The sequence below is a fragment of the Bison bison genome, unplaced genomic scaffold, assembly GCF_000754665.1.
Source record: "Bison bison bison isolate TAMUID 2011002044 unplaced genomic scaffold, Bison_UMD1.0 scf7180017864260, whole genome shotgun sequence".
NCBI classification, from domain to species: domain Eukaryota; kingdom Metazoa; phylum Chordata; class Mammalia; order Artiodactyla; family Bovidae; genus Bison; species Bison bison.
In genome coordinates, this window is record NW_011494832.1 from 4393505 (window position 1) to 4406822 (window position 13318).

Here is a 13318-nt window from a genome sequence, read left to right on the forward strand (position 1 = left end):
TAAAAAATAAACATTAAAAAAAAGAAAAATATTAAACATTTTTTGTCCAAAACTAAGAAACAAAGACATTTTTTTTAAAAAGCAGGTAGAGGATTTATAAATGCTGCTGCTGCTGCATCACTTCAGTCGTGTCCGACTCTGTGTGACCCCAGAGACGGCAGCCCACCAGGCTCCTCTGTCCCTGGGATTCTCCAGGCAAGAACATTGGAGTGGGTTGCCATTTCCTTCTCCAATGCATGAGAGTGAAAAGTGAAAGTGAAGTCGCTCAGTCGTGTCTGACTCTTAGTGACCCCATGGACTGCAGCCTACCAGGCTCCTCTGCCCATGAGATTTTCCAGGCAAGAGTACTGGAGTGGGGTGCCACTGCCTTCTCCACTTATAAATGATAATAACATAAATACATGAGCATCAGGCACAAAGTTAAAAGAAGAAAATAGCAGTAAAATAAACTAGGAGCAAAGGTTGATTAGACAGGCCAGGGTCTCTAATGAAACCCTGTGAAAGAGATTCTTGGTTACGGCACTAGGAAAAGAGACTAATGAAATGAAAAGGCTCTAAGGAGTTTTAATCATGATTTTGAAGTACTTCCTCTACCTTCTTCAACAAACTTAAAGAGATATAAACTGATAATGTTGATTTACATTTTATTGTATTACAGAAAGAGAGCCTGGCTAACATCAGTTATCTTATGACCATGACCCACTGTATTGCTGGTCTCTATGACATAATCTTCAATGATATTTCATATGATTTTTTTTTAAGATTTTCAATGCATTCTTTTCTTTTATGACTAAGGTGTTGGGAAGGCAGTCATAGACAATGCCCATTCAGGAACAATCTTGGGAATTTAAGCTAATTTTCAATATTCCGTGCTCTCAATATCATGATCTAATTCACTGTGATCATCTGTTGTATTTCACTTATCACAAGAGTATAAGGGTAATGCAATAAAGATTACAAGGTTAGTGCATTTACCAAAAAAAAGCATGTATTCATAATTGAAGGATAGGTTTTACTGTTTTGAACAAACACATTCAGTGGTGGCTCATTTTGGTGATATTCATTTGTGGAGTAAATGGAGGAATTATCTAGCTATTTCTTCTTATATCCACTGTATGCCATGGATTATAACTATAGTGTTCACTTGTTAAGTTGTGTCCAACTCTTTGCAATCCTATGAACTGTAGCCTGCCAGGCTCCTCTGTCCATGGGATTTCCCAGGCAAGAATACTATAGAGGGTTACCATTTCTTTCCTCCACGGGGTCTTCCTGACCTAGGAATCAGACCCACATATCTTGGTTGGCAGACAGATTCTTTACCACTGAGCCACCTGGGAAGCCCTCATAACCATAGCAGAGATTCAATAAACTCAACAAATGTCCTTTTTAGTTTCATATGTGCTTTTCCCAACCATATTCAGGAAATTCTATTTAGTGAGAGAATTCAATAAATGACTTAAAAATATTAATCTGCTATTAGGGCAGATGAATGAATCACTATTTAAAGTAAGAACATTTACCAAACAGGAGTTCCAAATGAACCTCAAGGTAAGAACAATGTTACTCTACATATATGGTAGGGATTTCAAAATATAAACACAATCACAGTTTTAACAACTAGTGGTTTTGCCATTGTACACATTTTAAACTTTATTTTTAAGGCTCAGGGAAAGCTAATATGAATGGATACCAGTGAATATGTATAGTATATAGACTTGTTGAACATGGTAGCTACTAGCCATATTCACACTTAAGCAGCCAGAACAAATGGAGATAGGCTGTAAGTAAATATTAGATCTGGAGTTTTGTTAATTATTATGTTGATTACAAGTTAAAATTATATTTTGGATATGGTGGGTGAGATAAAATATACCTGATACTTGCTTTATTTTTAAAATGTGGCTACTTGAGAATATCAATGTTGTATGTACAGTTTGCATTATATTTCTCTTAACCAAGCTGAAATCAAGATTTCTAGATTTTTCTAGGACACATACTCCACCTAATCCCTTGCCATTGGCTTGATTTCTAAACAGACGGAGCCACATTTCCACCTTTCATTGAGAAGAATCGGGTACTCCAATTCTTTTCTGCTGACATTTGCAGGTAAGACAGTCACTGATATAGTGCTGTAAGTCAGAATTCTTTCACCAAGTGACAAAAGACAGACCCAGAAGTTCATACTTAATAATCATAGTATTTGATAAAAATAAAATACATTCTGTAGGAAGTTTTTCTTGATGTATTAGAAATAAATACATTGAAACATGTATAATATCATATAAGAAACGAATCGCCAGTCCAGGTTCAATGCAGGATACAGGATGCTTGGGGCTGGTGCACTGGGATGACCCAGAGGGATGGTATGGAGAGGGAGGTGGGAGTGGGGTTCAGGATTGGGAACACGTGTACACCCGTGGCGGATTCATGTTGATGTATGGCAAAACCAATACAGTATTGTAAAGTATAAAAAACAATAAATATAGAATTCATAATGTTATTAAGCTTTTTAAAAAATTGAAAGTTGTAGAAGAATATTTTGCATAATGCAAATCATTTTCTTCTTTTTCATTTCTAAGCAAGACATTCTCTTTCTTTTGCTAAACTAGTAAGATGGTAGGGCATGGCCCCACCATAGCAGCCTCATTCTCAGTGTGTTCACAGCATCCTCACAGACATCAAGGAACAGATTGTTCTTACAGAAAATTAGTAAGGCAACAGAGATACTAAATGACACAACAGAGCAATTAGACTTAATTGATATTTTTAGACCATTACATCCTAAGACAACCAGACTACTGTGAATTCGTTTCAAGTGCACATGGAACATTCTCAAGGGTAGACCACAAACTAGGACATATAATAAGCCCAAACAAATGTAACAATTTCTAAAATGCTTAGAAATTAAGCATCTTTTATGACGACAATGGCATGAAACTAGAAATCAACCACAAAGAAGAGAAATGAGAAAAAATGATTACATGGAGACTAAACAACATGCTACTAAAAAAAAAAAAAATCTATGATGAAATCAAAGAGGAAATTAAAAATACCTTGAGACTAATGACAATGAAAATATAACCAAACAAAATCTATGAGAGGCAGCAACTGCAGTCATAAGAGGGATGTTTATAGCAATACAGGTCTTCCTCAAAAATAAGAAAAATCTGAAACAAAGTAACTTATCTAGAACACACTCACACCATATACACAAAAATAGATGCAAAATGGCCTTAAAAATCTAATATAAGGAACAACACCATAAAACTCCTAGAAAAGGACCTAGGCAAAATATTCTCTGACATAAATAGCAGCAACGTTTTCTTAGATTTTTTTTACCACCTGAGCCACAAGGGAAGCCCAATCACATAAATATTTAATCTATAGAAGAAAGTAGCTCTGAAAATGACTTCAATATAACTGCTCCATAGTAATTTTGAAACAAAAATTATTTTCAGAAGAGTTTGAAAACAAAAGTAAAAATAGTTCATACCCAGGTATTGAGCCCCAGTGTGTTATAAAATGGGCTTCCCTGGTGGCTCAGACAGTAAAGCATCTGCCTGCAATGCAGGAGACTTGGGTTCGATCCCTGGGTTGGGAAGATGCCCTGGAGAAAGGAATAGCTACCCACTACAGTATTTTGGCCTGAAAGAATTCCATGGACAGAGGATCACAAGAACTGTTTTCTAGGGAATTAAGCAAGAATTCTAACAAGATTATATCCATATTTTCTAATTTAAAGCAATACTATAAATTTTAAAATAAGAAAACAAAAAAGAATCTCCAGAATGAAGTTGAGGTTCCCCAAATGAAGCTCTTTCTTATCTGTGTTTAGGTCATTTTACGCTGTGTTTGGAGCCGAAATTAATCTAAAAGGAATCCCTGTGTATAGATTTGTTCTTCCATCCAGGATATTTGCATCTCCACTTCAAAATCCAGACAACCATTGTTTCTGCACAGAAAAAATTATCTCCAAGGGTTGCACCTTATATGGTGTGCTAGATATTAGCAAATGCAAAGAAGGTATGCAAAAGTTCTCATGTCACAATTCATGGCCTAATCTGCAATACTCTTCAAAATGTAAACTTCACTCAGGATTCCTTTTCTACAAGAAATCTAAAGTGAGAAAGCAGTAAGGGCAGAAAGTAAGGATAATAGTAGGATTTTGTTTTCATTTTTGTCCCACTTTCAAGGCCCCAGTTGTTTCTGTGTTGCAAAATTTCATTTAGATAAAACCACACTGATACTTCCCTGAGCTACTTTGGAAAATGTCTCTTTAGGTCCTCTGCTCATTTTTTAATTGCGTGATTTTTTCAGTTGTGTGAATTCCTTGTATATTTTGGATGTTAATCATGTGGTTTGTGAATATTTTCTCCCACTCCATAGGCAGCCTTTCATTTTTGATGGTTTCCTTTTCTGTGCAGAATCTCTGCTCCTTTTAGATATAGAGCAAAATGAAAATAATTCCCAGAATACTCTGAGCATCCCAACTTATCTATCTGACATTTTTCTAACTTTTTTACCCTAGGAAATGGTAAATAAAAGTAAGCATATTTCAAGATGTCTCTGAAACAAAAGTTGATTCAATCAATAAATTGGGAGTCTCATTTTGCTCATCTTCTTCATGTTGGAGTAGGTGAGAATAAAGAAAGAAAAGCCTAGTAGGTGATAATAAACAAAGAAAAGCCTCTTAAAAAAATTCTCAAAGACATATTACTACCTGAAACATGAAGGTATATGGTTGTATTAATAACTATGTGTTCAGTAGCTAAGCTTTATATACTGAAAATAAACACTTACGGGATGCACAATAGAAGTTTATGTTTTATTTCTGATCAAAAGTGATCAGATGTGATACTTTTCCCTCACCCTTATCCCTCAATTTCTATTCAAAGCAACTCTGTTTCTTTTTCTTTTTTTTAAGTTAAAATGCTTTATTTTCAAGGAAATGTTTTCTGAGTGCTATGTGAAATGAGGAAAACAATTTATCCCAAATGTTTCTTAAACACTGTTTTCAGGAAAACCTGTGTACATTTCACTTCCTCATTTTCTACATGCAAGTCCTGAAATTGCAGAACTTATTGAAGGCTTAAGTCCAAATGAAGAGGAACATAGCACATACTTAGATGTTGAACCTGTAAGCAAATATATTATTGATCTGATTGGTTTAGTACTTTTTACTGAAAGAAAAATTCTCTTCTTTCTGTTAATCACATTTATGATCATATTTATTACATCACAATCTAGATAAATTAATTTTGTAGTGAATTATAGTTGATTTACAATGCTATATAATTGCAGGTGTATAGCAAAGTGGTTTAGTCATATTTTTATATATATGTATATATACATATATATTTCAGATGCTTTTCTCTTATTAAAAAATACTGAGTGTAGTTCCCTGTGGTATATGGTAGATTCTTGTTGGTTATCTAGTCTGCATAGAGTGATGTGTGTATATTTACTTACTTTTACTTCAAGGAAAATAATGTTGGTTGTCTTCCTATTGTTGCTTATGAAATACCAAAGTAATTCTATTTTACTTTTTCAACATATAAAGTTTTATAAGCATTTTTAATTGTTCATAATTCATGAATAGAAATGATGGATATGATTCTAATTGAATTAAAACAATTTAGTATAAATTACAATTTTATGCTCATTTTATACTTATCTGTGAATATTGCTTATATGAAGGGACATTGTAGATTACAAGGAACTAAAAGATTTTATGGGTATATGTACATTTAAAGCAAGATATACTTAGTATCAAGAAAAATCTATTAAGTTTCCTGTACTGTAACAGTTTCAACTTTTAATTTATTTCAAATATTCTTTTCAAAAGTTAAATGGCATGCCAGAATTTTAGTAGCCACATTTCATTTTAAATAATACTAGAAGTAATGCTATAATTATACTGATGATACATAGGTTCCGACTGAATATATTTTTGACCATATATAGTTGAGGATTTAAACTGACTATATGAGTTCTAGGTTTCACTACTATTGTTGATTTCCCAAAACCAATTCAGATAACTATCACAAATCTAACTAAAACCTTGATAGTAGTTTGGGCAAAGAAATTGTGTGTGTGTGTGCATATATACACATGTGTGTATACACTCGTGCATATACACATAAAATGTAATTATGAAGTTTTATGTACATAATATTTAAAATGCTCAATTAATAAATAAATTTCATAACTTTTAAGTACTACAGTTTCACCTTAGTTTCTATAACAATAACCTTTTGGATATTATAAATGAATTATTTAAAAGAAGTTGGTGATTATTTTAGTTTCTTTCTTTTTAGATAACTGGATTCACTTTACAATTTGCACAACGGATGCAGATCAATATACTAGTTAAGCCAGCAAAAAATATTGTGTGAGTCTCTTAAACAGGTTCATTAAATTTTTAGTATTTTCTTGTCAGAAACTGAGTATACGTATGAAATTAAGTGGAAATAGTACAAAATTAAAACTTCTTTGGCTTAATATCATGAAATAATTACTAAATGCTTATAACTTTTATCTATAATTTAGAATTATATCTAGTACATATTGAAATGGTATTTATACATATTCTGTAATTAGTATTTGGTGACACTGCTCATTTTGCTAGTTGTCAAAATGTTTCCATTAACAATTGTTTTTAAAATTCAAGTTTACTGGGTATAAATTATCAAAAGGGAAAATATATACTTATAAGTCAATCTAGTTAGAAATCTGTTTTAGAAAGATTTATAAAAATGAAAGATGTCTGAGAAACAGACATATTAAAATTTAAATGATTCATTACAGGGAACAAAAAAATCAAGAAACAGTAATTTGTAATTTTTTAGAATGTAATTTTTTAGAGTTTTTAAAAATGTTCAGAAATTTCTGAACACTTATTTACACTAGCAGTTACTAACATTTGTATTAAATATTTGTATTATATTAGTATATATTTTCATAATTATTTTCAATGTTTATTACAGAGCATTAAAGGATCTGAAGCACAACTATTTGGTGCCTATTCTTTGGCTTAATGAGGTTAGTATTTTTATCTATTAGTCACTAAAAATGATAAACTTCCTACATATAAAAAGGTTTCAATGTTAGAAAATAGAATATACATGTATAGAATTTGAAGTTGTATATGTTTCCATTACTTATACGAGCGAGTTTATATATTATTAAATATATAAATATTTTCAGAGACCCAAGCTACACAGAAATATCAAGATTTACATTAGTTTCCAGTGCTTTTATTTCTGGAAGATGAAGTACTTCCCAAAATTTTAGATTATTTTCATAATACGACTAGAAAACATTTTTCTTGTCATACTGCTTGTGCTAGGAAAGAGGCATGGATATATATAACTCCAAGAACTCACTGTGAATATTATAGTGCTAATAAAAGCAAGTCCAGCTTATAATGAGCAAGTAAGAATAGGTGTCAGCAGTCTACCCAAGTACCTGACAAGATATTTTTAATACAAATCATTGAGTCCATTGACCACAGAATTAGGAAAAGCATTGCAGAAATCTTTAGAGGAAAGAAACTGTTGACCTTTGCCATTTAAGAAACATCTTTTGGAAAACGTAAAGATATTTCCATGAGACTGTTGTATAGATCAATAAAGTCAGTGCATATAACATGTTCAAGGGAGGAAAATTGTATTTCTCTTTTTATTTTATTTTATTTTTTAACTTTACAATATTGTATTGGTTTTGCCATATATCAACATGAATCTGCCACAGGTATACACGTGTTCCCCATCCTGAACCCTCCTCCTTCCTCCCTCCCCATACCATCTTTGATATCCAAAAGGACTTTCATTGGCTTGTCTTATAAAGATAACTAACACAGTGTTTTCATAAAGGATTGATACAAAAGTGGAGAGTTTTGAGTAACTTGTTAAGCTAATGAAATGAAACAATGCTAATAGTTATCTTGATTGCAGACTGCCACTATTGGTGATGAGAAGGCAGAAATATTCAGAAATCAAGTGACTGGAAAAATAAACCTCCTTGGCCTGATAGAAATGATCTTAATGAGTGTTGGTGCAGTGATGTTTATTGCTTTTACAATATCATACTGTGCATGTAGATTGAAGAATGCAAAATAAGTAAGTAAAATATATTACAATATATATATGGCTTTAGTAACATTCATTTATATATTACTTGCTATTTCATCAAAAAGGGGTTACAAGTTAGGCTGTAAATATTTCTGCACATGTCTGGCCAGCTTTCATTTCTGATACATCCTTGAAGTTCTGAAGCTTACTTTTTCTATTTCTAGCTAGTTAATTATATTAAAATTACAGCTAATTAACAGATCACTAAGGAAATTTATGTAAAATTGAAAATGGTGGATATTTGGGGAGACTGGAATTTACAAGGGTAAAGAAAATAAAAAGGAAAAGTAAATAAGCTAAAAATTAATGAGAAATGAAAACAATAAATGATAGAGATACAATAAGATAAAATATGCCACTTTAAAATGAAAATAGCATATTAATATAAACAGGATTTTTGCATATATACATGCTATCCAAAATCACAATGTGCACCACAAATGTGTAATGTGGAAGCCCTAATGAATGATTACAATACATGAGCTTAAATTGAATATAACAGTACAAGAAAACAGAAGACAAACAATGTTCGACACAGTAAAATTAAGTTACTCAGAGTTTACAGGAAAAACCAGATAAATACAGACAGATTTGAGTTTTGGCAAAAACTACAGAGGTGTTTTAAGCCTCTGTGTTTTAGATACTACTGTACGTGCCCTCTTGTACATAGAGGAATGAATGCCTGAGTGTATCTTCCAAAAGCCTTTCTTTAATAATCATACATGGCATAGGTGTGACCCATAGTTTCTATCTGCCATCTTTCCAGGAACATCAAAAATATATACAATCAAAGTAAAAGAAATATATTTGCTATGAAAAACCATAACTTAAAACAAGTCTTCTTGCTATATACTTCCAATCCAACTGTGGATTTTAAGTTGTCTTACGCAGAAATTCTGGAGCTGCTATTGATAATTACTGAGCTTTTAGTATGTCCATTTTCAAACTGTGATATCAGTCAAAGTGAATGTCAAGAAAAATGAAGTGGAAAATTTGGACCAATATTTTTTTTTTTTTGGATTATGAGATTTTGAGTTTGAGCCTAGGAAGGCACCTCAATCTTTCTTTCTGATTTCTGTCACTACTTACTAAAAAGAAGATGGAACAATTCTGCCTACAATCCATTTGATAAGAATGTATTCAAAATGCTAAACTAACACACTCACATCGTAACACAAAAAGGATATATTGCATCACCTTTAAGACCTGTCATCAGTCTAATAACAAATGAGTTATGATTAAACAAAGTAATCCAATTTATATAATAAACAAAAAGATCGTCCACTGAAAAATTAAAATATAATAAAAGTTTGTTCAAGTGGAAAAACATGCTTTTCAAAATGAAGTGCAGTAGTGGTAAATTTTTTTCTATATTGTTCTCTATTAAAATTACGTGAACAATTTCATCAGTGCTTAATGAGCCCTGAACATCAGTTATCATGGTTCTGTACCTGGCTATATGAAGGGGAAAGACTGAAAACTTCCCAGAGTTCCTTTCTCACCATGTATTAACATACTGGTTTGCCTTAACATCTGATTGTTACAAGGAAAGTTAATGCTCTTTACACAACGACATATCTTTTTTTTTTTTTTCTTTATAGATAGAGAAGAAAATTTTTCTATGTAGATTAATTTATTTACTAGATTTAGAAGAATCCCAGATAACAGATTTTCTTAAGTCTCAGTTTTGAATATCACAATAATTATGCCTTTTGGAAGATTTATAGATAATTGAAAAATAAGGAGATGGATGTACTAGAGGGAATAAAGCAAAGATGGTAGAGTGAAGGTGTGGTTTTACTCAATGGATCACAAAGAGAATAAGCCAACAGTCTTTTCTTAAGTAGTAGTACACACACAACTAAACGGAGGATGGTCTGAAGGGATAGCAAGGAGAGGAAATGCTCATGCAGAGCAGATTTAATGAGTGATCCTCCTTATCTGACTGCGTGCAGCTCTTGTGAGCTGGGAAGGAGCCTTCCATGTTCCCTGGAATGGGAAAATAATTGCTTTATCCATGAAGTGCATCACAGAACTTTTCTCTCCAGCTTGAGAAATTGGGCTAATTACTAGAAAATATGATACCTTCAGTATACATAATTTAAACATTACCTGTTTCATTTTTTCCATGGCTTTCTGGTAAGTACTTACCCTTCTTTTCCTTTCCAGGAAGCAAATGAGTCGTTATGCACCAGTTACATCAGGACCATTATTAATATCGACCTACAAAATGAAGATTTAATATGCTTTATTTTTGCAAAATATACCTTATAGTTGAAGAACTTGTGTCACTCACTTTTTTTTTTTTTTGCACTGAGAAGTAGCACATTTCAAAGTATTATTAAAATGTCATTAAAATCCATACTTTGAACAACAACAAAAGCATCTTTTAAAATTCAACATGTTCACAATGGAATGGATTTCAGTTTCTTACAGATGTGGCTTGGGTACGATCCAGTATTTTTATTTCTCCATGGGATCTTCCCAACCCAGGGATCAAACCCAGGTCTCCTGCATTGCAGGTGGATTCTTTACCAGCTGAGCCACCAGGAAAGCCCAGCTCTTCTGGAAATCTGAGCTAATTTTCATCTTTCTGCTCAGGTGCATACAGCTTATGCTTGGCAACTTCAGAATGCTGTGCTAGTACTAAGAAGTGTAAATGATAATGCAGATATTAATGTGTGGAAGATCATCAAGTATATAATATGCATTCATAGTTATTTGTTGTAATATTTCTTGCTTTCTTAGTCACCTCAGAAAGACTACATTAAAACATTAAAAGATGCTGTTCCTCAAAATCCTGTGCTTTGTGCAATTCCTGTTGTGTCACAGAACATTTACGTTAGGTTTCTATCTGATTATTATATCCGAATTTTTATTTCTTTATGAATCTCTATTTCCTTCTGAAATATTATTTCTAAATTCAACCTTAACAAGATTTTTCCTTAGCTAATTTTTGAACCAGTTGGGGGAAAAGGAAATAAAAAGATACTTGGCCATGCTTTAGAATTGCAGGACTTAAAAATCTAGATTATGAAGGATCTTTCCTTTTCATTAGACGACATGTTGGTAGGAAACCCTGCTTTCCTCAGCAGGGGTTCACTACTGGTTGTGGAGGACTTGTGGAGGACTTTAGGAGGACTACAAGTCCCCATAGAAAGGAAGATAGACCACATTCTCCTCTGTGTTTTAAACAGGTTTATAGCATAAACTGTTGGTAGCTAGTTTGCTTGGATAATAAAATCCAGAATAATTTCCTCATGTTAGCTGCCAGGCTAAACCCTGAAAACCTCACACTGAGATACCACCAATTCAGAATGATATTTTGAAAATCTGAAGATACTCAAAACATATTGATGTAATGTCCTTGCATTTAATTGGGAGGGAAAAAGTAACCTCCCAATGTATGGAAATGTACCATCTGAGATATTCTCTTCAGATACTTAAAAGTCTACTCTCTTTGCATTAGGATATCTGTGGACATTCTAGTCTAAGAGAAATACAAAGGAAACTTTACTTCTTAAACTAAGTAGGACTGGATGCTGTAAAGCAGAAACTCTTCAATAGAAGTGGATGAAAATTACATATCTACCTCATGGCAGAACTGCATAACCAATCAACGATTCACTTTTAAATTTTCATACAGAAATGCATCTCATTGTGTGTCGGTATCAGGAAAATGATTTTCACTTATATGTCTATAGGTAAATACATGCATATTCTAAACTCTATCATTCCTCACCATGTTTTCTCTAAATTCTATATATTATTTATAAAAGGAACAATAACTCATACTCAAACATTAGTAAAATACATTAAAAATACCCAATAGAAAATATACTTCCTTTAATACGTGAGACATAGATTTTCTACATGAAAAATGGATTTGGATGTGTGTATGTTTCTGTGTGAATGTGCGTGTGCTGAGTTGGGAGTGGCATTTTTGAAAATGCATTAAACATGTGACTTGTTTGACCAAGGCAAAGTGTAACTGTACACATGGATGAATCTTCATTCTTTATTCCATAGAAAATCCATACTATTTTGTAAAGTGGCACATTTTCATTCTAAAGTACGCTTGCTGCTGCTGCTGCTGCTAAATTGCTTCAGTCGTGTCCGACTCTGTGCGACCCCATAGACGGCAGCCCACCAGCCTCCCCCGTCCCTGGGATTCTCCAGGCAAGAACACTGGAGTGGGTTGCCATTTCCTCCTCCAATGCATGAAAGTGAAAAGTGAAAGTGAAGTCGCTCAGTCGTGTCCGACTCTCCATCTCTATTAAACTATAGTTGTTCAAAATGAAGTCTGAAAATGAATAGCATGTGCAAAGGAGTTAACCTAAGTTAGGAATCTATAGCATCTTAAAATGGGTGTGTGCTGAAAAGAATGTGAAGAAAGAGAACAACCTATACAACTTTCAGTTTTCAGGAAAAGAAGTATAATTTCAGGGAAAAAAAGGTGTAGTAATAAGGAAAACTGGTTATCCATGAAAATTTGTTCTTGTGAAAATGCTGGATATTTGCATTTGGAATTTTACACATTCAATAATGTATCTTAACCCACTGTCAATGCCTGAACTACACACTGACCATATTTAAAGCTGGAGTTTCTTGCAGGTGTGTTTCAACTGTCAGTTCAGTGTTTCAGGTTGAAGTCCAATGTATCAGATACACTGCGACTGCTATCTCTTTGTCTGCCTCTTCAGGCCCATCTACAACTCTAAATAACCACTCCACTTAAATAATCACTGTCCATTACATATTTCTACATATACAAATGGGATTACCTATGATTGCTTTTCTGAATTATTTGCAGCAAGCTTAGCTAATGAACTAATAAGGAGTTAGTGTTGAATACTGGTATCAAATACATACAGGCATACACTGCTTTTTCCTTTCCTGTCTCAAAGGCAGCTACAGTTTTAAATATTTGTGAAAATAAAAACTCCCTTTATTAGAAAAAGATTTGATTTCCATTTATAATTTTAAATGTGCTTTACTTCAATACTGTTTGATATGCTACTATAATCGTATATTTGCTGTTCTGTCTATATATCAGTTTTGACATATTAACTCCTATTTCTTTTCCCAACTGTTCTCAGATGCTATTAAGCTTATATGCACATATTTCAGAAATGCTCCATTCTACACTCTCAAGAAGAGAACTGTGACATAGTTAGGACAGACAT

The 13318-nt window shown here is 33.0% G+C and overlaps 1 protein-coding gene across 2 annotated transcripts in view; it reads left to right on the forward strand.

The window, feature by feature from the left end:
* Positions 1-10930, forward strand: part of LOC104994513 (platelet glycoprotein 4-like) — a 41149-nt gene extending 30219 nt beyond the window's left edge. For both annotated transcript variants that reach the window (XM_010848126.1, XM_010848127.1), the window contains exons 8-14: positions 2037-2106; positions 3836-4023; positions 5019-5137; positions 6318-6391; positions 6987-7041; positions 7956-8120; positions 10302-10930. In XM_010848126.1, coding sequence (XP_010846428.1) covers positions 2037-2106; positions 3836-4023; positions 5019-5137; positions 6318-6391; positions 6987-7041; positions 7956-8120 — 671 coding nt within the window. In that variant the 3' untranslated portion in view covers positions 10302-10930. The remainder of the gene's footprint in view (positions 1-2036; positions 2107-3835; positions 4024-5018; positions 5138-6317; positions 6392-6986; positions 7042-7955; positions 8121-10301) is intronic.
* Positions 10931-13318: the final 2388 nt, after the last annotated feature.